At 42.0% G+C, this 21,492-nt stretch overlaps 1 protein-coding gene across 1 annotated transcript in view; it reads right to left on the bottom strand.

The window, feature by feature from the left end:
* Window positions 1-21,492, bottom strand: part of STAB2 (stabilin 2) — a 134,348-nt gene that overhangs the window by 20,366 nt on the left and 92,490 nt on the right. Inside the window, exons 50-62 of the mRNA XM_066591428.1 lie at window positions 19,391-19,450; window positions 16,471-16,647; window positions 15,460-15,552; window positions 12,560-12,706; window positions 12,332-12,388; window positions 10,892-11,018; window positions 10,025-10,174; window positions 7,188-7,292; window positions 4,790-4,897; window positions 3,665-3,858; window positions 3,101-3,242; window positions 1,478-1,611; window positions 455-620 (exon numbers count right to left, since the gene is read on the bottom strand). Coding sequence (XP_066447525.1) covers window positions 455-620; window positions 1,478-1,611; window positions 3,101-3,242; window positions 3,665-3,858; window positions 4,790-4,897; window positions 7,188-7,292; window positions 10,025-10,174; window positions 10,892-11,018; window positions 12,332-12,388; window positions 12,560-12,706; window positions 15,460-15,552; window positions 16,471-16,647; window positions 19,391-19,450 — 1,660 coding nt within the window. The remainder of the gene's footprint in view (window positions 1-454; window positions 621-1,477; window positions 1,612-3,100; window positions 3,243-3,664; window positions 3,859-4,789; window positions 4,898-7,187; window positions 7,293-10,024; window positions 10,175-10,891; window positions 11,019-12,331; window positions 12,389-12,559; window positions 12,707-15,459; window positions 15,553-16,470; window positions 16,648-19,390; window positions 19,451-21,492) is intronic.

The raw sequence follows: 21,492 nt of genomic DNA, 5'->3' as shown, positions 1-21,492 counted from the left end.
GCAGCAGAAGTATACAGTATTGTACAATCATAGGAAGTAATCAATCTATACCAGAGGCGATACTTGAAGCTCCCGGGCCCTGATGCAAAACTTGTAACAGGGCCCCCAACTATAATGCTTTACTCATAGTACTGGGTTCCCTATATGCAGAAGAGAGGCCTTATGGGCCCCCTAAGGCTCCTGGGCCCGGGTGCAACCGCATCCCCTGCATCCTCTATAGTTACGCCCCTGATCTATACATCAAAGTAAAGGCAGGGTGAAGTGGTTGTACTGCTGCAAGGAGCCCAGGCATATAACAAAGGGTAGCATAATATACAGATTGCCTAGAATAACAAACTCCACATTTACAGATATCTACAATGAATCGTAGCCTGTTAGGTAAAGACTATCATACTATAAGAAGTCGTTGGTGATAGAGTACATTATGATATGGTAGTTTGGAAAAGAAACTTACCATTAACTCTATAACAGAAAGCATCCCAGGTCTCTGAAAGGTTGCTCCGAACTTTATAGTCTACTATCCCAACATGTCCAAATCCACAACTAGGCTTTGAGTATGCTGTTGGGTAGCCCACTCTTCCTCCATCCATCCATCCCGCAGCACATAAATGGTAACTGGCCTATATTAAATACAAGGACTCGGTTAGTGAGAATGAAAAGGAGTGTCTGGCTGAACTATACAAGGGTAGAGAATATAAGTAAAGTGAAGCCGCTTTAAAATATTGTAGGAAAATGGTCTTCTAAAGTGGTGGTCCTCTCAAAAAATAGGGCCAATAAACAGAAGATGTGAATGAATTGAAAATGTGTTGCAGACTAATGGGATCTGGCTCACAGGTGGGCTTCCAAAGGAGGTGGTCTTTTAGTTTAAAAAAAGATCTTACTATGCAAACAAAATGCAACGACCGAATAAGAAGTCCTTACAGAATTATACTGTCATGTGGAGGTATGAGAGGGGGGGGGGGCTCTGCGTAGTACAGGGTTTTGCATAGTTAATGTGTATGAAAGTATTGGTGCTATGACATTGCGAATAAGCAAATGGCAGAGGAGGAGGTGTTAGAAATATCTGTCCTGCTTACAACTGTTTGCTCTGGCATTCTGAAATGGTGAGGCTGAATGCTGGTAGTATTAGGACAAATGCTCCATATATTGCATGTATACTGTATAGTTTGCACCTCCCATCTGCTATACAGGATAATCTAATATACACTGCATATAATATACACTAAGTAAACAGTTTGGAGTAAGCCCTGGGCTACATGGTGACTTTTGGCTATGATGAGGGTCGTGCGACCCAAGGAATGCTGTGTAGCTCTGTGATCTCGCACTGTCATTGAGGACAAGGTGAGACCATGACAATGTGAGATCCCAGGGTCGCACAGCAATCTTTAGTTGTGCGACCACTATGGTAGCCAAAAGTTGCAGGGTAGCCCTAGCCTAAGAAGCCTTGAATTCTGATGGTTCATTATTAGCATTATACCTTTTGAGCATAGGACAGTTGGTTATATGTAGCCAGGGTGGCATCTCGATCTTTACATGCTTCGATGGCCTCACTGTAATTGTACTTATACTGGCCTTTTGTAGAACGTATATGAAACACTCCAACCGTTGCATCTGTGGGGGGAACAAATTTGTCATATTAGGCAAATGAGAGTAGTAAGATACAATAGATATCTTCTGGATTGGGCTGGTTCCACATTACAATTTCTGAATCCAGTGCCGCTTCCATCCTGGTTATGAAAACTGAAAGGGGAAGAAAACAAGGACAGAACTTGAATGGCACCATAGGGGTGTATATGTATGACAGAGACCTTTGGTTTCACCATAGAAGTGAATACGTGAGACAGAGATCTTTGGTCACCCCTATGGTGCCATGCAGCTACTACCCTGGTTTCCATCACCATGCAGTGTTCTGCACCGAAGATGGAAACCCAGGATATTGGCACCAATGGCTTGTGAAAACGTAATATGAAAAGGGCCTTATTTAAACACATAGTGAGCAGCATGAGTTAGGAGAAAATATTGTCGTAGTAATACTATTTACTGTTAAGGTGTATAGTAATAATACTAAATATAATTTAGTTATAAATACTGATAAAGCATCGATTTAAAGGGGTTGTTCATGATCAGAACAAAATATCAGCTTTTTTTGCCTCCGGAAACAGTACCACCATTGCCCAGGGGCTGTGCCTAGTATTGTAGCTAAATATCATTCATGTGATAGGCAAGGAAATGGGCAGACATGGCTCTCTGGAAAACCTCTGTAAATTCTAAACTAGGAATTAAAAGCCATGGTACTATGAAAAACACACAAGAGAACTACAAAAATTATAGAAGGTCTTAAGCATAAAACTTAGCAGGAGATACTTAAAAAAAACTTAATTTGTATATCCTGGAGGGGAAAAGGGAGGGATTGAAACCTCGATATACGTTAAAGGTATTAATAAGGTTCAGAACAGTAGGGTTTTTATTAGGAAGCTAAACACTAGAACAAGGGGGACAATCGGAGATTAGTTGGGGGGAAAATTAGAAGCAATGTCAGGAAATATTACTCTACTGAAAGAGTTGTAAATGCTTGGAATGAACTCCCAGGAGACATGGTTGGAAATTAAACAGTAAGTAAATGTAAGCTGCCTGGGATAAGCATAGATCTATCCTGAGGGAAGTAAAAAGGGAATGATATAAGGGCGGACTAGATGTGTCATGTGGTCTTTTTCTGCTGTCTGTTTTTATAGATTTTATCTACTTGGACTATCTCTTTAACAGTTTTCCAATTGCCCCCAGTTTATGTTCACTGGGTCAGGACATTTATATCTCACACCCAGTACATGAACAGCACATGGAGGGGCCAAGATCACAGGCCTTTGTAGTAGAAATAAAAGCAGCCTATTATTCCAATAGTGCCATCAGGTACTAAACAGCACACAATGTTCAAGTTTAATTTACAGTACAAAGGCAGATTTATAAACTTAATGCCATGGACAAAAATATTAAACTTCATTACTTTAAGTTGCTCTCTCATTCATAAGGTAAAAAAAAGAAATCCTACAAAAAAAAACAGTAACAGGAAGCCACATTTCTTGCAGGGTATACAATAGCTCACCCTGAAAGTGTAAGTCAGCACATGTTGCATCTGAGTGGCACTGCCCGTTATCCTGCAGACATCGATCAATGGGTAGATTCTTTAATTCACAGTCCACACCATCACCTATGTATTGCTCCTTACAGTCACACTTCCTTTTATTCTATAAAACAAGGTAAAATGTGATATAACTGAATACAAACACAATGAAGCATCTAAAGAGAAAGGAAATAAGGAAATGAAACCCACATCATGATGGAACCTGACTCAGAGTATATCATCTCCCGGGCCAGGGGCGTAACTATAGAGGATGCAGGGGATGCAGTTGCACCCGGGCCCAGGAGCCTTAGGGGGCCCATAAGGCCTCTCTTCTTCATATAGGGAGCCCAGTACTATGAATAAAGCATTATAGTTGGGGGCCCTGTTACAAGTTTTGCATCGGGGCCCGGGAGCTTCAAGTTACGCCTCTGTCCCGGACCTATATCAAATCATGGTTTCTATTACAGCATTTATGTTAGAATGAGGGGTCCGGCACATACAGATCTCATCTTGTACTGTTACATTACACCAGAACATTAGACTTACTGGTCCAGTCATGGTACAGATAGCGTGTTCGCTGCAACCACCATTCAGTCCATCGGCACAGGGGTCTATGGCGGTACAGACTTTTCCATTTCCACTATACCCATTCAGGCAGCTGCAGGTAACTTTAACACCATTTTGTGAGCACTTAGCCTTCATGTCACAGCCACCATTAGTTGACTGGCAAAGATTCACCACTGGAGGAAAGGAAGAAGCTCCAATCATTGAGGAGTAGAAAAATACAGCAATGTAATATACAGCCAAAATGAACATTGAAGAGGTTGGATATTCATGACCTATTGCCATCTGGGGCTTCCATAGATCAGCTCTATGAAGAGGCAGTGGCGTCTTCAGTGCATAGTAGACACTGCCATACATTGAGTGACTGTGCCTATTCAGTTGAGTGTAAATGATCTGCTGCAAGGCCATGTGACAAATGAACAGCATGTCACTAGAGATGAGCGAATCTACTCGGTTCGGGTGTTTTTGAACTCGAGCACCGCTTTTTCCGAGTAACTCACTACTCGGAGGAAAAGATTCGGGGGGCGTCGGGGGTGAGCGGGGGGTTGCAGAGGGGAGTGGGGGGGGGAGAGTTCCCCACTGCTACCCCCCACTCCACCACGCCACTCCCTGAATCTTTTCGTCCGAGTAGTGCGTTACTCGGAAAAAGCGGTGCTCGAGTTCAAAAACACCCGAACCGAGTACGCTCGCTGATCTCTACATGTCACGGGCCGAAGCATTGCAGCCTCTTTAAATAGCTGATCGGCGGGTGCCCAGGGCATAGAACCCTACCGATGGGATATTGACAACCTGCCTGAGGATAGGCCACCAACATCCCAGTCCTGGAGTACTCCTCCTTTATTTCTGTAGGAACATCGCAACAAATTTTCATGAGTACCACGTAAAAAGTCAAATGAATCTCCCATTTTTCCTAAAGTTATGAGTAATACCATGAGAAGGGGGTAATTAGTCATCAATGATATACTATTCTACTATTCAGATACTAGAGATATAGGCATGGCATCAGTATCACAGAGGGGTGCTTAATACCATTCTAGAAGACGTGTCACTTGTTTAGATACCATGTTTCCAGACTTTATCCATATACCAGTATATGTGAGCTGTTACCTGTACATGTTCTTCCATCTCCTTCATAAAATTCTTTGCATTCACAAACATTATCTTTCTTGCACACAGCATTACTAGAACATGGAGGAGTGCACACGGGTGGCAGGTCTGTAATAATAAAAGATTGTATTAAATATAGGTTCAGGTCTAAATAACAGATGACTGTAAAATGTCACTATTACTTCTATTTTGGAATTATATCTCTTAAAAATGCCTCTCCATAACATGCAAACCAGAAAGTAGTTTCAGATTTCCTGTTTTCTGCATCTCACGCATAGGCTTTGCTATATAGACCAGGTCAGTGAGCAGAGCCACCTCATTAAGGGTAGGTGGATGTAATGACAGCTCTACTGTACTGCTGGTGGCCTGGCATGATAGGAACACTACACAAACATATTGGGAACTTTATGCATCTCCGCTAGAACTCTCTGGTGTCTGGAGATGAGCTGTAGTCCATTATTTCCTGGAAACTGTAATATAATTTATCTGTCAATTGGCCACATCCAGGTAAGTTCTATTTTTTTTAAATTAGATGGACAGGTGCTACATGTAAACAAAGAGCATTATTCCTCTTCTACAGACATATCTAATTAATGGCTCTAAAATTAAATATATTAGGATGCAGATCATCATTGCAAGATTTTTATCAGCTAGTGCAAAATCTGGTTAACAATCATGTCAGTCAAAGTGAAGGCGAAGTTATTCTGTAACAACAGTTTATTTCTAACTCATGTCTTATGTAATTGCTCAAAGAGTAGAGGCTCTTATGTGGTACCCTAGCCTATCAAAAGTAATTGGACACCTGAACAAGAATCAAGTATAGTATTTATTTCCATATGTCTTCGTGAGGCCTCCTCTGGCTCTAATGACATTGGATACTCGCTGTGACACACTTTATACTAATGTCTGATACACTTCAGCTGATGTTTCCCTTCATTCATCCTACAAATTTTTGGCAAGTTCTCTCAAAGAAGATGGGTGCTGTTCATATTTTCTGACCTGATGTTCCAATTCATCTCAAAGATGTTTAGTAGGGTTCAGGTCAGGACTCTGTGCAGGTGAGTTCAATCATGGAACATCCATATCCTTAAATCAGCATAAAATAGCGTTGGATTTGTGACAAGGCGCACTGTATTGTTGAAAGTATTGTCGTTAATTCCCAGAGTATTGCCACATTGTCGACAGCACATTATTGTCCAAAATTTAAAGGTACACCGGACCAAAACCATGTGAACTAAAATATGCCCAAGCCCAAAACAGAACCTCCACTGTGCTTAACTGTTGGCACAGCACACAGGCAAAAGGCAGTTTTTCCATCTGAATTGAAGATGGAGTATTGAGATTTGTCACTCCATAGAACATTCTTCCATTGTTTAACTGTCCATTGACAACACTACTTGCAGCACCGTAGACAGACTGATGCATCTACTTTGAGAAAACTCACCAGACATTTGCAGGATGAATGCAAGGAAATACCCTCTGAAGTGTATCAGACATTAGTAGAAAGTATGCCACGGAGAGTATTCAATGCCATTAAGGACAAAGGAGACCCCGACTAAGTATTAATAGAAATAAATTATACTTTTGATTCTTGCTCAGGTTTCCAATAGGTAGGATAGTGCATATTGGAAGAGGTGTAAAACTTGAAACCGCTTTCTGTCTGTGGGTTTGTGTTGAGAGCTTTTGGGGTTCTTGGGCTTTTGTTTCTATAAATGCTTATTAGATTACAACTACTTTTGTCTGCTGGAGAAAATTAAAGTTTACAACTCTACCATCCTAATATCTCATACAATATGTTCAATTTCCAAATCTTTTTAAGCTCCCCTGACAGCTGTTTTGTAAGTATTTGATATGACAAATTAAAAAGGGACAAAAAATAAGTTTTGCATATATTTCAGCGTTAACTTCCTTTCTTTACCCCTGACTATCCAGCACTGTGGCCCCGTGGTCCTCCTAGTGTTTCTTGTGGAAGATGATGCCACTGGTTATCATCTGACCGCTGCAGTATCACCATTCCAAGCTTCTGGCATCATGGCATCCAGGACATGAATGCTAATGTCAGGAGAATGGGCGGCGATGCTGTGGTCTCTGATTGGCTGGAGTGGTCAGGTGAAATCCGGTGACATTACCTTCTACAACAAACATCGGAAGGACCTCAGGGGCCACAGCATTCGATCACTGGGGCTGAGGACGGGTAAGTAAGGCTGGATTTGTTATTTTATCACATGTGCACCTGCCATTATAATTTCATATAGTAAGTGGACAACCCCTTCAACATCTATACGTATCGCACTTAGACCAAGACCGCCTCTGTTGCCATCCTTTATTACAGTTAGTGTTATAATCATGCAGGCAAAAATGATACATTTAGTTGAAAAATCTAGAAAATAAGGGACACCTAATTTTGTTTCACAACGTTTTCCAGTCCACTGCTTTTCACAAGCACATTGTCCAGTTCCACTGATGCCTTCATCGCATATCCCATCATTTATGCAGTCACAGGCTGAAAAATATAAACCAATAAATGGGTCATCATGCATAATATGGCTGTAATCAGTCACATCATGGAAAAGTATATGTGTTCCTGATGACTATTTGTTAATAGATGTTGCTATATCTTAGCTGCTGTGGAATGCAACAAAACAACCTTGACAAAAATGAACAGCAAAGCTCAGTAGTCCCACATTCAGAGGTAGGTGTGGTGAGGACCAACTTTGGACTCAAAAGGGGTTCTCCAGGACTTTTACTATTGCTTACCTGTCTACAGTATAGTACATCATCGGGGTGTGCTGCTCAGCCGATTCCTAGCACCAGTAGGTCAGTATGGACAGATCTGGAGGCCGATCGCGCTGTCAACACTGCAGCAGCCCGGTTTGGTACTGCAGACATAGCTCCTATTGAACTCATTGAGCCTGCATACACAACAGAGCCACTGCAATACAGACAGCGCTATCTGCTTCCAGGGTTGCCCATACTGACAAAAATGCTGAGTATCAGCTGATCGCAACTGGTGGACTCACGCCGATCAACTATTGATGATCTATCCTAAAAATAAGTCATGAATGGTAACAGTCCAAGAGAACCCATTTAATGGAAGCAAATGAAGAAGGCTCAATTTTAAATATCTTCCGTTACGAGACACTTAGACCCCCATAAGAGCCCCTACTAAAGAGTTAAGGGCCCACCGTCACATGTATGCTCAGTTTGTCCTACTCATTGAAGGTATTCATCGGTTTAGAACTCCAGAATGCCCTAAGCATCCTCACACAAGAATAAGATATATATGATGAATCCCTCCTTTAGTTGCTCTGCACTTGGTCTTCTGAAACAGGAAATACGTGCTAAAGATCACCTGGAGAAGAGTGCGTACAGATAGGGGTGGGGGCTGGAATATTGGACCTGCATGAGTTCTAACAATCCAAAACATGCACGCTTCTACTATGAGTATCAGACAGCTAGAAGTCCAATCCTGAAGATCTGAGACGTTGATATAGATATTGAACTATCTGGAGTCAGACCATGGAATGTTTAGAATTACAAAAATATTTTTCAGCCAGAAAGCTCATACTTTTTGGAGCAGCAGATTTTCTAGTCTTAATTAATAGAGATGAGCGAGTATACTCGCTAAGGCACATTACTCGAGCAAGTAGTGCCTTAGCCGAGTATCCTCCCGCTCGTCTCTAAAGATTCGGGGGCCGGCGGGGGGCAGGGAGCAGCGAGGTAGAGCGGGCAGGAACGGAGGGGAGATCTCTCTCTCCCTCTCTCCCCCCCTGCTCACCACCGCAACTCACCTGTCACCCGCGCCGGCAGCCGAATCTTTCGAGACAAGCGGGCAGATACTCGACTAAGGCACTACTCGCTCGAGTAGTTTGCCTTATCGAGTATAATCGCTCATCTCTATTAATTATGCTTTAATGTAAGTTATGTCTGACATAATGCAACTAGCAAAATTATATATATGAAAAAACGCAACTTAAAAAATAAAGGCAAAGTACTAAGTGCTATATAATCTAACCTAAGACAATCCTTCCAAAAAACATTTGTACAAAATATCACAATATTGTCATGCTCGACTAGTGACAAGTCAACTAAAAAGCAAACAGAATGCCAAGTGAGCTTTAACATTTAAAATAGAAATTTCGAAGAACTGTGTCTACTGTCAGGGCAGACTGGCTGAGCAGAGGATCCTCTAACAGCAATGTTTACAGGCAATTAAAAGAAATTCTGTATGGATAGAGAATGGACCCTCAATCATTTCCTCCGCTGGGTCCATGAAACCCCAGTCCGGCATTCCCTACAGAACATGAGGTCAGAAACGCTATATTTTCTCCTTAGGGAGACCTAGACGGTCAGTGAGTGAGGAGATTTAAAAGGCCATTCATGCTCCTCTGGGTAATATGCAAATAAGGGAGATGGAACAATACCTGTTACCATACAGTGCGGCATGGGGTCCCGCGGTCGGCGCGCGTCGCTCCGGCGTCGGCTCCAGCAGCCTGGAGCCCTGTGTCGAGGTCATCCCAGCAGCTTGGGTTGGCCAGTGGGCGGCGGCGTGGGCGTGCCCGCCCGTAGGGTGCCGCCCGCACTCCTCTGTGCTTCTTATACAGCAGTGGGTGGAGTTGCCTCCTCCCACTCTCCGCCCCTGGGCGGAACCTTGTGGTTAAAAGACTGGCAGTGAACTGAGCTCATTGCCAGTTATTGGTTCTGCATGCACCTAGCCAGTCTGTCTGCGGTTCTCCTCAGTCAGTCCCTAGTGTTCGGTCAGCTCCCTCTGGTCCCCTTTTACTCAGTCTGTTTTGGTTGGTTTGGTTTGCCTCTAATCTAGTCTGGCCAGTCAGCACTAGTTGCTATCCAGCACTCTGCCAGTTCGCCTGTGAGTTCCATCTCCAGCCTTGTCAGTTTTGTTTGGTCTGTTACACCTGCCTCCTCTGTCGGCACTCTGTTCCCCCCATTAGGTAGTTTCCTGCTTGTCAGCCGCCAGGTCCCTAGCCAGTGCAGGGACCGCCGTCCAGTTGTCCGCCTGGGGTTAGCCAGGGCCGAGGCAAGTAGGCAGGGACAGTGGGGTGCGGGAAGATCAGGGCATCCCACTTGGCGCTCGGGGGGCAGAGTGCCGTAACAATACCTCCACAGTGCCACCTACTGGAAGGCAGCATTACATTAGTGACTTACAACATATTGCTTCTTTCACATTACTTAACCACAATGAGACGCTTACTAAGAAACATCCTATTTACATACATTTGCAGTCTGGTCCATATCTTCCCTCATTACAGGACTCACAAGCCGTTCCATTAAACCTCTCTTTGCATGTGCATTCTCCAGTGCCTGCATAGCCTTCATTACACGTTCCATGATTATTACAAGGTGTCTCGGGACTCCCAGGGCAGGCTGTAAATATAGAAATGTAATCGCACAAGAATATTTATCCATCAATAATGATAATTATCGCAACTACAAGTAACATTCCCGTTAATTGTTGCTCTTTTATACCATTATAGGCATTCATACAGAGGGCAATGCTGCAGGGTGGACAGTTGTGTAACTTTAGAGGTTCTCCTACCTTAACAAATGTCTCCAGCAGCTTTTATGAAGCACCCATTTCCCTTTGGAATTACAGCATATTATGAGATGCACTAAAAGACACTTTCAGTCCCCTACTACACCCTTAACATTTCCATCTAAACGGACTGACAGGTCAAGGGAAAAATTTAATCCCAGTTCATGGGATATTAGGAAACATTGATGCCAGGGGAGGGCTTCAAACAGAACACCTAAGCGTATGATCATGTGAAGTACACAACCTATTATGGCCACATTCACAATTTTGACCGTACCCTTACTTGATTTCCATTGGTCGAAAAGTATTGGAGCCGCCAGATCTGGCAAATGCCAAGAATGCCGTTGACCATAAAAGGGGCCCTCCAGCTTTCAGAATTCTCATTGGCATTTTCCCGGACAAAATAGTACAGCATGCTATTTGCCCTAAGCATATATTTACTCATAGGTTCAAGTCAGTAGCAGCTGCTAATACAATGCTTAAGAGATACATAGGTAGGGTTTGAGTGGATAGTAAGGAAGAGATGAGTAATATGTTACTATACTGACCTTCGCAATCTCTCCCAAAGTAGCCTTTACAGCACTGGGGCATCCAAAGGACCATGGTGCACTCCTGGCGACAGCCCTCTATAATTCTCCTGAAGCTAATTTCATACGGACACTTTGTCTTTTGGCCCTGTGTAATAGATTATTATTATACAAGGAAAGTTATGCCCCAGTTTGTAGACATTAGCATTTACTTTATTCCTCCTATTTCTAATTTCGTTATCTCTGATTTTCCACTTGTTCATAACATAGACTATCCTTGATAACACAATCACACAAATAGACATCCAGATACATTACTGCATCTAGCTTGTGGCATAGTCTTTGTTACTGTAAGGGTCACGGAGGAACATGCCACATGGTATGTTGAAATTTGAGTTAGACTGTGGACAAAGGACCTCTAGTGGTCATTCAGTGTTTCTGCTTTGGGTTCCTTTTGTAATGTAAATGTAAACTATTTTTTGGATTGGCTGTTGGGAGGTCATATGTTTGATAAGGTTCTGAGGCACTAGATAATGTATTTTCTTGCAGTGTCAGAGCAGATAACTCCAGTGGAGATGTGAGAAATGAGGAATGGTAGCCGATAGGGATTCAGTGCCAGGTCCCCCTTGCATGGCCTTGCATGCTCAAGTGAGTGGAAGGAATGGCTGCCACCTGGGTACCTTACCAAGCCCTCTGGCACAGTCTAAATAGTGAAGCTGGCATCCGACCTGTGAACTTCAGTGAAGAAGTGTCTGTCTGTTGGAGAATCCCCATGAAGTCAAGGAAGGTATTTTGGAGAAGCCCAATGTCCACCACAAATTTGTGCTACACCGCTACCAGAAATAAGAGAAAGAGCAATTCTTCGTGCATCGGAGGACTAAGACACGAGATGCTGTAAGTCTCGTATATCACTGTTTGCTTGTCTTAAAAAGAAGTGTTCTTGCCGATCGACCTATTGATCGCTACCAGGTCGGAGGTCTACTGTGAGTTATATTTGCAACTGACTATCATAAGAATGCACCTTCTGAATTATTGGATGTATATAGCAGATTCAGAGACTGTTTCAGTTACTTGTCTCACTGTTTATTAAAGTTTAGAAGTAAGGTCTCCAGCACATTATTTGCCACAAGCCACTGTCTATCTTGATGCACCCCTGCGATAGGGTCTGTTATATCAGGTGTAGTCAAGAATCTGGTCAGCAAGTAGTAACTTCTGCCCTGCGACTAACAGTAGTGGTGGACATTTATCTGGAGTTTTCTGTGGTCACCCCACCACATCTCCAAACCTGCTAGAGGGCCTAACCTCCAACCAGGGGCCCCTTTCACTATTGTAAAATTTCCATCTTACTGGCTGTTCTCTCCCAGTCCCCTTTACCACACATCAAGAAACCGGAAATTTAGCATAGTATTACAAAGTTCAGTACAGATGAAATCAATAGACCTCATTGTATTTTTATTTTACCTTGGGTTTACTTCCTGCGGGACACTTTGGCACACTAAAACACAGGCCACATTCTCCCTGTTGAAAGTTAATAATAAAGTTCTCATTATGCCTCATCTCCCGGTTATATTACTACTGTAACACATTAGTATTTCTTAGCAACAAACCTGAAAAAGATGCTTCAGCATAAAACCATCAACCAAAAACTATGCTGCATATCAGTGACTGAATAAAAAAACACAAACTTACCGTCATGTCAAAAGTAACCAAACTGTCACATCGACCTCCCAAAGTAGAAGGAGCAAGAAAGCAGTCAATGCCATATGCTATTCCTCCATTAAAAGTCAGCTGTCGTTGGGTAATTCTGCACTGTCTGTTGTCCAGAAGGATGTCTCCCTAAACAAAAACAGAGATGATAGGAAAAGGTGAGGCTTTAATTGTACTATACTGTTAACAAGTATGTAATAATCATAATGCTCATTTATTAAAGAGAAATTCCAGGCATTTACTATTGATGACTTCTCAATAGTTGATCGTTGGGGATCTGCCAGCCAGGATCCCTGATGATCAGCTGATCCTCTGTTGCGTTATTAGTGCAGCAGGGCCAGCAGTTCACATCGGTGGTCAGAGCCAGAAGTATAACAGAAGGCATCACTCCCATTTATGATTGAAGCCTTGTATTGCACTTTCCAAGTGCCGGACCCCCAACCATCAACTACTGATGACCTGTCCTGAGGATAAATCATGAATAGTAAATGCCCTGAACAACCCTTTAATAAAACATTGCTTAAAAACACATCTCCACAATGTTTTATAAAATTTACTGTAAAGGCCCATTTAGACACAATGATGATTGCTCAAAAATCGTTCAAACGACAGTTTGAGTGACAGATTTGAGCGATCATTTTGCTTAAACTACTAAGTAGCTACTCAGCTACTTAGTAGCTTATTAGCATGCAAATAAAGCCTTTTGCTGAATGCAGATAACAGCTGGAGGTCAGTTATCTGCATTCAGCTCCATTGTTCTCCAGCAGGTCTTCAGCTGAAAGAATGCTATCAGAGCTACCTGCAGACAACTTAGTGTGCGGTCCTGATAAGCAGGAACAATGGTTTTCAAGCTGGCTTGAAGTCAGTGATGAACGAATAGTGCACGATGGGCACGCGTTTAGACACAGTGATTATCGCTCAAAAGATGGCTTTTGAGTGAATTTTGAGCGATAATCTTTGTGTCCAAGTAGGCCTTTATTCCTACAGTTACAGATTTCACTGATCTTTTAGATTTAAGAACAATGCCCGGATTAAAAAAAGGTCTGCAGTTGTCTAGAAGTGGCACCATTCTTCCGTGGGGACAGTGTATTGTATTCCAGGTTGCCATCTTTCACTTGAATAAAATCATGTTTTTTATGTTATTTATTAAAAGAGGAGATCCAGAATATCTCTAGATTGTATTTTGGCGTTTCTCATAATTAGCCTCAACAATTAAAACTTTATTTAAGAGAAAAAAGTGTTTCTCTTGCCTAGGCTAAAATGACAAATCAGCTTTCATTTTCTAACTGCTTTACACTGAAGGAATAAGGTATAAGGATGAGCGAGTATACTCGCTAAGGCACTACTCGCTCGAGTAATGTGCCTTAGACGAGTATCTCCCTGCTCGTCCATAAAGATTCGGGGACTGCTGCGGCTGACAGGTGAGTCGCGGCAGGGAGCAGGGGAGAGCGGGCGGGAGAGAGGGACAGAGAGATCTCCCCTCCATTCCTCCCCGCTCTCCCCCGCAGCCGGCAGCCGAACCTTTTCTTCCGAGCGGGTAGGTACTCGCTAAGGACAATGCTCGATCGAGTAGTGCCTTAGCGAGTATACTCGCTCATCCTTAATAAGGTATGATTTGAGACAGGTAATGCCAATATTTTTGGTCAATATCTCTATAATGCTATCCAAAAGTGGGAGTAGATTCCATCAGAGAAAAGTAAAAAATTATTTACGGTTATTTCTTTTCTATAAGAACCATATAGTCATTGCTGAAATATGGTCATGTGAATGCACACATAATGTATCAGCAAATTCTGTGTACTAAATAACATTTAAAGGACAGATGAAAACTTGTTAAATAGGTTTCCACTGTGACTTTTTTGACTATCTGGAAGATCATGATCATATTACAAGGCTACTATGACTGATCTTACATTGACCTGTGAGCTTAAAATGAGTGACTGAAAGCATTTGCATGGCTTATGATGCTGTCCTGAGGGCCTCAAGGTGCATCTGCAGGTTATCTAGTCTCAGGCTTATCAGAGATAATGCCTTTAGATTGTAGCTGATCACCGTGGGTCTGGCTCTCAGCACCTCCATCAAACAACTGATTTTTTTTTAGGGGAATGGTTATCTATATAATACATACAGGGGGTGTACGAAAATATGGAAACACTATACGAAATGCATGGGATTTTAACCATTAGCACTGAGCTGCCCTTTTGACCCCTGCTTGGCTGAAAGCTTTACTGCCAAATTTGTATTGACTTCACCTCTTGCCCTGCTCTGGGTGGTTTTGGGAGCTAGCTGGTAACAGCAGCTGAGTGGCTCAAACCCCTGACCAATGGAATCTTTTTACTTGGCAGATGTTCACTTCTGTCCAGCAGCATCTGTGTCATATTACCTCCACTCAAAATCGGTCTCTACATGTCTTAGGGAAATATGATTTATAATCCCAAGTAACGTAAGGCTTGCATTTCGTACGGTGTTTCCATATTTTTGTACACCCCCTGAAGATGCCTTGATGCTGCAAAAGAGATTCTCTTTTGCAGAATTGCTTTCCATTATGGTTCATAGAGGGTCATCTTAGATGAGAATCGCCCTGTTTATGATGTTCATATACATTACCAAACCATATAGACTGGGGTTTTCATCATGAAATAACTCCTTCAAGCAGGTACATTAAAAGACACAAGGCATATAAAACGGTAACTTTACATCACAACATAAAACTTGTTCCTTCTTCCCTCCCCTCCAATAGCTCCCCTCCCATCTCTACATTAACATATTTAGCCATTTGACCTTACTTTTCAACCTAGTTATTTTAGTGTTTTTTTTAGTATTTTATGCCTATCAACATGGTATTAATGTAGTTAAATTGAAATAAAATGCCATCTACTTACAACAGAAGAATCTTTATCAGCACATTTGATGGTGAGATCCGAGCCCTGTAGTGTCTTTATTGATCCTCTAACGAGAAGGTCATAAGCATCAATCTGGAAATAGTAAAAATAGATCTTAGCTGTGACGAACATGGAATTTGAGTCTAAACATTGATTTCGTCTCCGAGCATCAAAGTTTATGAGTCTAGGAATTGTGACTTGTAATTGGCCTATTATCAGAGGCTCATGAATCATTAGGTCTCTATTTGAACATTTTCGAGGACTTAATATTCACTGAATTAAAAAGTATTCTCAAGATAAGAAGTGATGGCACATCACTAGGATATGTCATCGATTCAACATCGGTGACATCTGCCCCTTAATTCAGTTGATTGGTAGGGGTCCCTATGGTCAAAGTCCATTTGACTTTTTTCCTACACAACAGATGAATAGCTTTCGCTGTTGTGCTGGGAAAAATTCTGAAGGCTGCTTCCTCAGAAGATTGGAGGTATCAGTCATTGCACCCCACCCCACCCCCCCACTAATCAGGAAGTGACAGTATGCCCTGTCGATGTGCTATCAGTTCTTATCATGAAAGTATCCCTTTAAGTCTTTTACACATCATCAGAAAAATGTTCATAGTAGCACATGTGAAAAAGACTTGGGTATACTAATAGATCATAGACTGAACATGAGTTAACAATGTGATGCAGAAGCCAAAAAGGCAAACACAATTCTCAGAATTTATAGTTTAGTTTTAATTAACAGTAAAGTACTGTACATACCAAAACAATTGAGTGACTCAAAGATCTTATGTACCGTAATATTGGATTTATCTTTTCGGATGTTTTTTCTATCTCTTAAATCAATATAATGCAATATAAAAACTATTTTATATTTATTAGAAATACATTTAATTCAATAATAGACCATCTAGAATGGATATGGTTTTAACTAATCATCAATGTCTGTACTGGTACATCTCCTATAGTGAGGACATAAAGATATTTACATAATGAATGTCGGTCTTACCTTGGCATCTCTAATAATGTGATACTTTAAGTATTGTACAAGTTTATCTTTGTTCTGTGCGTTATACAGAAAATCGCTTTGCTCCTTGGGTAACATTTTCATTGCTTGGTCTGATGGCAGAAACATAGTGATCGGTTGATGTATTGGATCATCTATGAATTTCATGAGATCTGCATCCTGCCAATTAGAAAGATTCCACTATAAACACTTTACACTGGCATGGGTTTGCAAAGCTATAACATTTACACATTATACAATCAAACAATTTTCTATTCAGTATCCAATTTCCCTAACTATTAAATGAACATTAGAACCTCGATCTACTTGTAAAATGAAAATTCTATTAGAATTATCACATTCGTTTCAGTGAAACATAAAAAGTCCACCCTTTAAGGCATCCGCCACCCATATAATAAAATGTAAATGTGCTTATACATGTCCCTGTCTTCTTCCACTGCACAGTGTTACACTTGTTAGAGCAGCAGCTTGTGCTGGTCTTTCTACTGTAATTTGAAACAGGAGTTACAACCATTGTCAGCCATTTTGAACTTCATGGAGATCTATCTGAGGTCACCTGTAGTGATGAGCGAATAGTGGAATAATTGGTTTGTGTCAGGATAAGGCCGATTTCACCAAAATCTTCGTGAATCAATGAGAGTAAAAATCGGATCCATTATTTTGCCCTCTAGACGGTCCCCAATGCAGCAAAAAACCCCAAATTTAATGGGAATACAGCCACACATATAGGGAACACTGGTCAAAATAGTGTACAATAGTAAAATAGTCTTAGTGGAATCCTAGATCAAAAATTAGGCTACACAAGACAGCAGGTGGGCTGCTTGTTTTAAGAGCAATGTCATAAAGTTTGCAAAGGACATATTCTATCAGGTGAACAGAACAGCCAAGCATGGTCCTTATCCAAGGAAAATTATAGAGCTACAGCTGTTTCTTGTGCTTTAGAAAATGTTTGTTTTGGGAGAAGAGGAAGAAACATGGCGGAAGCAGGAGGAGAGCAGCAGCAGCACCACCACCAGCGGCAGAAGCTTTACAGAAGAGTGTACTCCACGTGGAAACACGAGAGCTATAGCTCAGAATGTCCATATTGACATATTTAATTTGGGGGGGGGGGGTAGGAGTAGGAAACATGGTGGAATCAGGAGGAGAGCAGCAGTAGCACCACCACCACCAGCTGCGGCACCTTGAGGACATAGTTTGGTCCTTGATATAAATATATGCTCAGTCATATGAAGTCAGGTGAAATCCATGACTGGTTCATTTTCATAAACATCAGGAGATCCATATTATCTGTGGCAAGCAGATATGTCTGTCAGTTATGACACCCCCAGCTGTGCTGAACACCCTTTGTGATAGCACATTGGCAGAGGGGTATACAAGCACCTGTAACCTGTTTCCTGCACTGATAAAATTTGCCGATGACACAAAGCTAGGAGGGATAGCTAACACTAGGGAAGAGAAGGAGAGGATTCAAAAAGATCTAGAAAAGCTTGAACAGTGGGCAGCCACTAACAGAATGGTATTTAACAAGGAGAAATGCACAGTCCTACATCTGGGCAAAAAAAAAGAAAAAAGCACATACAGAATGGGAGGAATTGGGCTAAGCAGCACATGGGAAAAAGACTTGGGTATTCTAATAGATCATAGACTGAACATGAGTTAACAATGTGATGCAGAAGCCAAAAAGGCAAACACAATTCTGGGATGTATCCAGAGAAGCATAGAGTCTAGATCACATGAGGTCATTATCCCCCTCTACTCTTCCTTGGTAAGACCTCATCTGGAATACTATGTCCAGTTCTGGGCACTCCAATTTTGAAAAAGACAGAGACAAACTGGAGCAAGTTCAGAAAAGAGTTACCAAGATGGTGAGTGGTCTGCAAATCATGTCCTATGAGGAACGGTTAAAGGATCTGGGAATGTTTAGCTGGCAAAAAAGAAGGCTGAGGGGAGACTTAATAGCGGTCTACAAATATCTGAAGGGCTGTCACAGTGTGGAGGGATCAGCCCTATTCTCATTTGCACAAGGAAAGACTAGAAGCAATGGGATGAAACTGAAAGGAAGGAGACACAGATTAGATATTAGAGAAAACTTTCTGACAGTGAGGGTGCTCAATGAGTGGAACAGGTTACCACGGAAGGTGGTGAGTTCTCCTTCAATGGAAGTGTTTAAACAGAGGCTGGATAAAACATCTGTCTGGGATGATTTAGTGAATCCTGCACTGAGCAGGGGGTTGGACCAGATGACCCAGGAGGTCCCTTCCAACTCTACCATTCTATGATATGATTATGATTCTATGACAATAATTGTATGCTGGACGTAGTGTTGATATTTTTAATAAAACATATTCTTCACATGTTCTGTTTCTTCATCATAAGGCCTCATGTCCACGGGTGAGTCGGATTCCACATGTAGGAGCCTGCAGCGGAATCAGACCCTGCCCGCGGCCGAAGACAATGCATACCTGTCCGGGCCTTAACTATAAATGTGTGCGGAAGCACCAACTGGCACACATGCGCAATAAAGATTTTTTTAAATCTCCTGCTTTCCCGCGGAATCCACAAAACAAATCCGCATGCATTCAGCTGCAGACGCCCATGTCTCCCTATGGGTGGCTTGAATTGCGGATCGTCCGCACAGATGCCCCGTGCGGATTCCACTATTCAAATTTGTCCGTGGACATTGGGCTTAACTTCCATGTTTTATCCAATCTACCAAGTTTCACAAGTCCTGTCACAAAGGTAATTGTAACACAAAGTTTTTCCATAATAAATTCCGTAATATAGGAAGGATTCTTAAAATGGAAAATATTTTTATGTAGTTAATAATTTTATTGGAAGCACAGAATCTATTATGGATAAAGAAGAACAAACAAAGCAGAAGTTCCTGCCGTGCCGTACGTACCTGGAGTAATTTGAACATTGTGCTGTATCCATTTGTATTTGCAATATTTTTTAAATCATCCTGAAGGAAAAAAGTAGAATTATTAACATTGAGTACAATATGAGAAGTAAAACACTAGCGGAGCAGTTTCCATTGTTCTATTGGCATTTGCCATGCTGCGAAACACGTATAGTTTAGGCACATATAGCTTTCCATATTCCCAGTCCTGGCCTCATGTATTAGCCGGAGTGGAGATCAGCTCACAAAGAGGCTCTAGTTCTGTCAAATCTAGCTCATCGATATATTACATAGTCAACCATCTATTGTATTGGAATGTAATATATTCCTTCTGCAGCAGAAGGAGAGGGTGATATTGGGCTGTGAATCATGGTCCGATATCGCTCTTGCCATCCATGTGAAAGCCCCAGTAATACGAGGCGTTTCCATGTGAAAACAGCCTCTCATCACTTTGGAGATGCAGGGATAGTCCTGTGCGGCTGTCACAGCCGTGGCAGAGCACCGTAAAGTTCTTCCATTGCTTTCAATAATGGGCGGTATCGCAGAAAGATAGGACATGCTGTGATGTTTCCTGCACAGCATCACATCACGTTACTGTACAGGAAAACATCGCTCGTGTGTATGACCCCATTCAAAAGAATGGGATTCATATTTGTGCGTCTTGCAACACACAAATTTCATGCAATTTTTTTGGCCGTGCGAAACCAACCTTAGGCTTCAATCACACGACTGCATATAGGGCGCATAAAAACGCTGCACCGTGAAAAATGGAACAATCGCGACGTAAACGTGACTGCATTTATACGGTGGGGGGAAAGATAGTTCTGGAACTATCTTTTGCCCGATATATATGGTGACGGCTCCCATAGACTCCTATGGTAGCTGGGAGAAAAAAGGGAGGGGGAGGCATTTTAGCAGCGTCCAACGCTGCGAAAAGCTTACAGGTGCCTCTATATAGGCATTGGAAGGCATCCCGACGATTTATCCCGAGCGAGGGTTTTCCGGGGTGCAAAGTATTTTTTAGCTAAAAACGTTGCGCACGGTTGTGTGAATGGATGAAAAAATGGTAATTATCTCTGGCCGTGATCGCGGAAAATCATCCATTCATGCGAATTTACGGTGCAGACAACAAAACGTAAAAACACATATGCTCAAATGAAAGAGCCATTAATCAGTAGATACTATATGTCTGCAACCGTGGCTTCCATCACCAAGTGGTGATGTTGGTAGTACAGCACATGACTGGTGTGGCCACTAATTGGCTGCATAGGTCATGTGCTATCCATTTGTAAACAAGGATCAGGACGACCACAGGATCACTGGCTGAAAGAACAAGCAACTAGGTGTTCATTTTATTTTAGAGAACCTGCAGTCATTTAAAAACAAACCCACACACGTTGGATATCCTCTACACTTGGCACTACTGTGGTTTTGCTGTTGTGTTTTTGTTTCGTAATAGGAAACCGCAGTCAGCAGATGCAGGAAATCTCAGCAGACTTGTGCCAGCAAAATCTAGCATGCATAAGAATACGAGGGGGAACCCAAAAGAAACAGGAATTAATTTATTAAAAATAATCTATGTATTTTCCATCTGAAGCAACACTTTTGTTTTTCCACTGCTCAAAGCATTTTTTAACCCATTTAGGACCAGCCACAGTAAATTTACGGCGGCTGGTCCTGGGCTTAGAGCACCGCAAATAGTAAAATTACGGCGGTGCAGGAAGAGCTCACAGCATCACTCAAAGACGCTCATGAAAAATTTGCCAAAACATGGCATCATTGGCTGGAGTTCCAAAACTCTGATGAATATAAGAATCTCTCTGGACAGAACATTAAGTAGCTTTTCCAACAGGGGTTCTCAGCCAGTTATTAAATCCTTCACTTCCACGCCTTATATGCCTTCCCTTACGGAACATAGGGACCTGTATTTGTTTCCCCCCCTTTTTTTTGTCTTATCCGTCTTTGTCTTCTTGCTTTTCCCTCCCCCTCAAACCTTCTATGTTCCCTTTCTCTACCCTTGCTGCAAGTTAAGGTAGATCTTGTCAGGACCTACCTGGTCCCATATTGTGACTGATATTTTGGAATGTTAAAGATGTTGTGATAGA

This window comes from Eleutherodactylus coqui, chromosome 2 (genome assembly GCF_035609145.1).
Source record: "Eleutherodactylus coqui strain aEleCoq1 chromosome 2, aEleCoq1.hap1, whole genome shotgun sequence".
In the NCBI taxonomy this organism is placed as follows: Eukaryota; Metazoa; Chordata; class Amphibia; order Anura; family Eleutherodactylidae; genus Eleutherodactylus; species Eleutherodactylus coqui.
The sequence above is the reverse complement of the archived record's forward strand: the minus strand, read 5'-3'. Positions and strand labels throughout refer to the sequence as shown.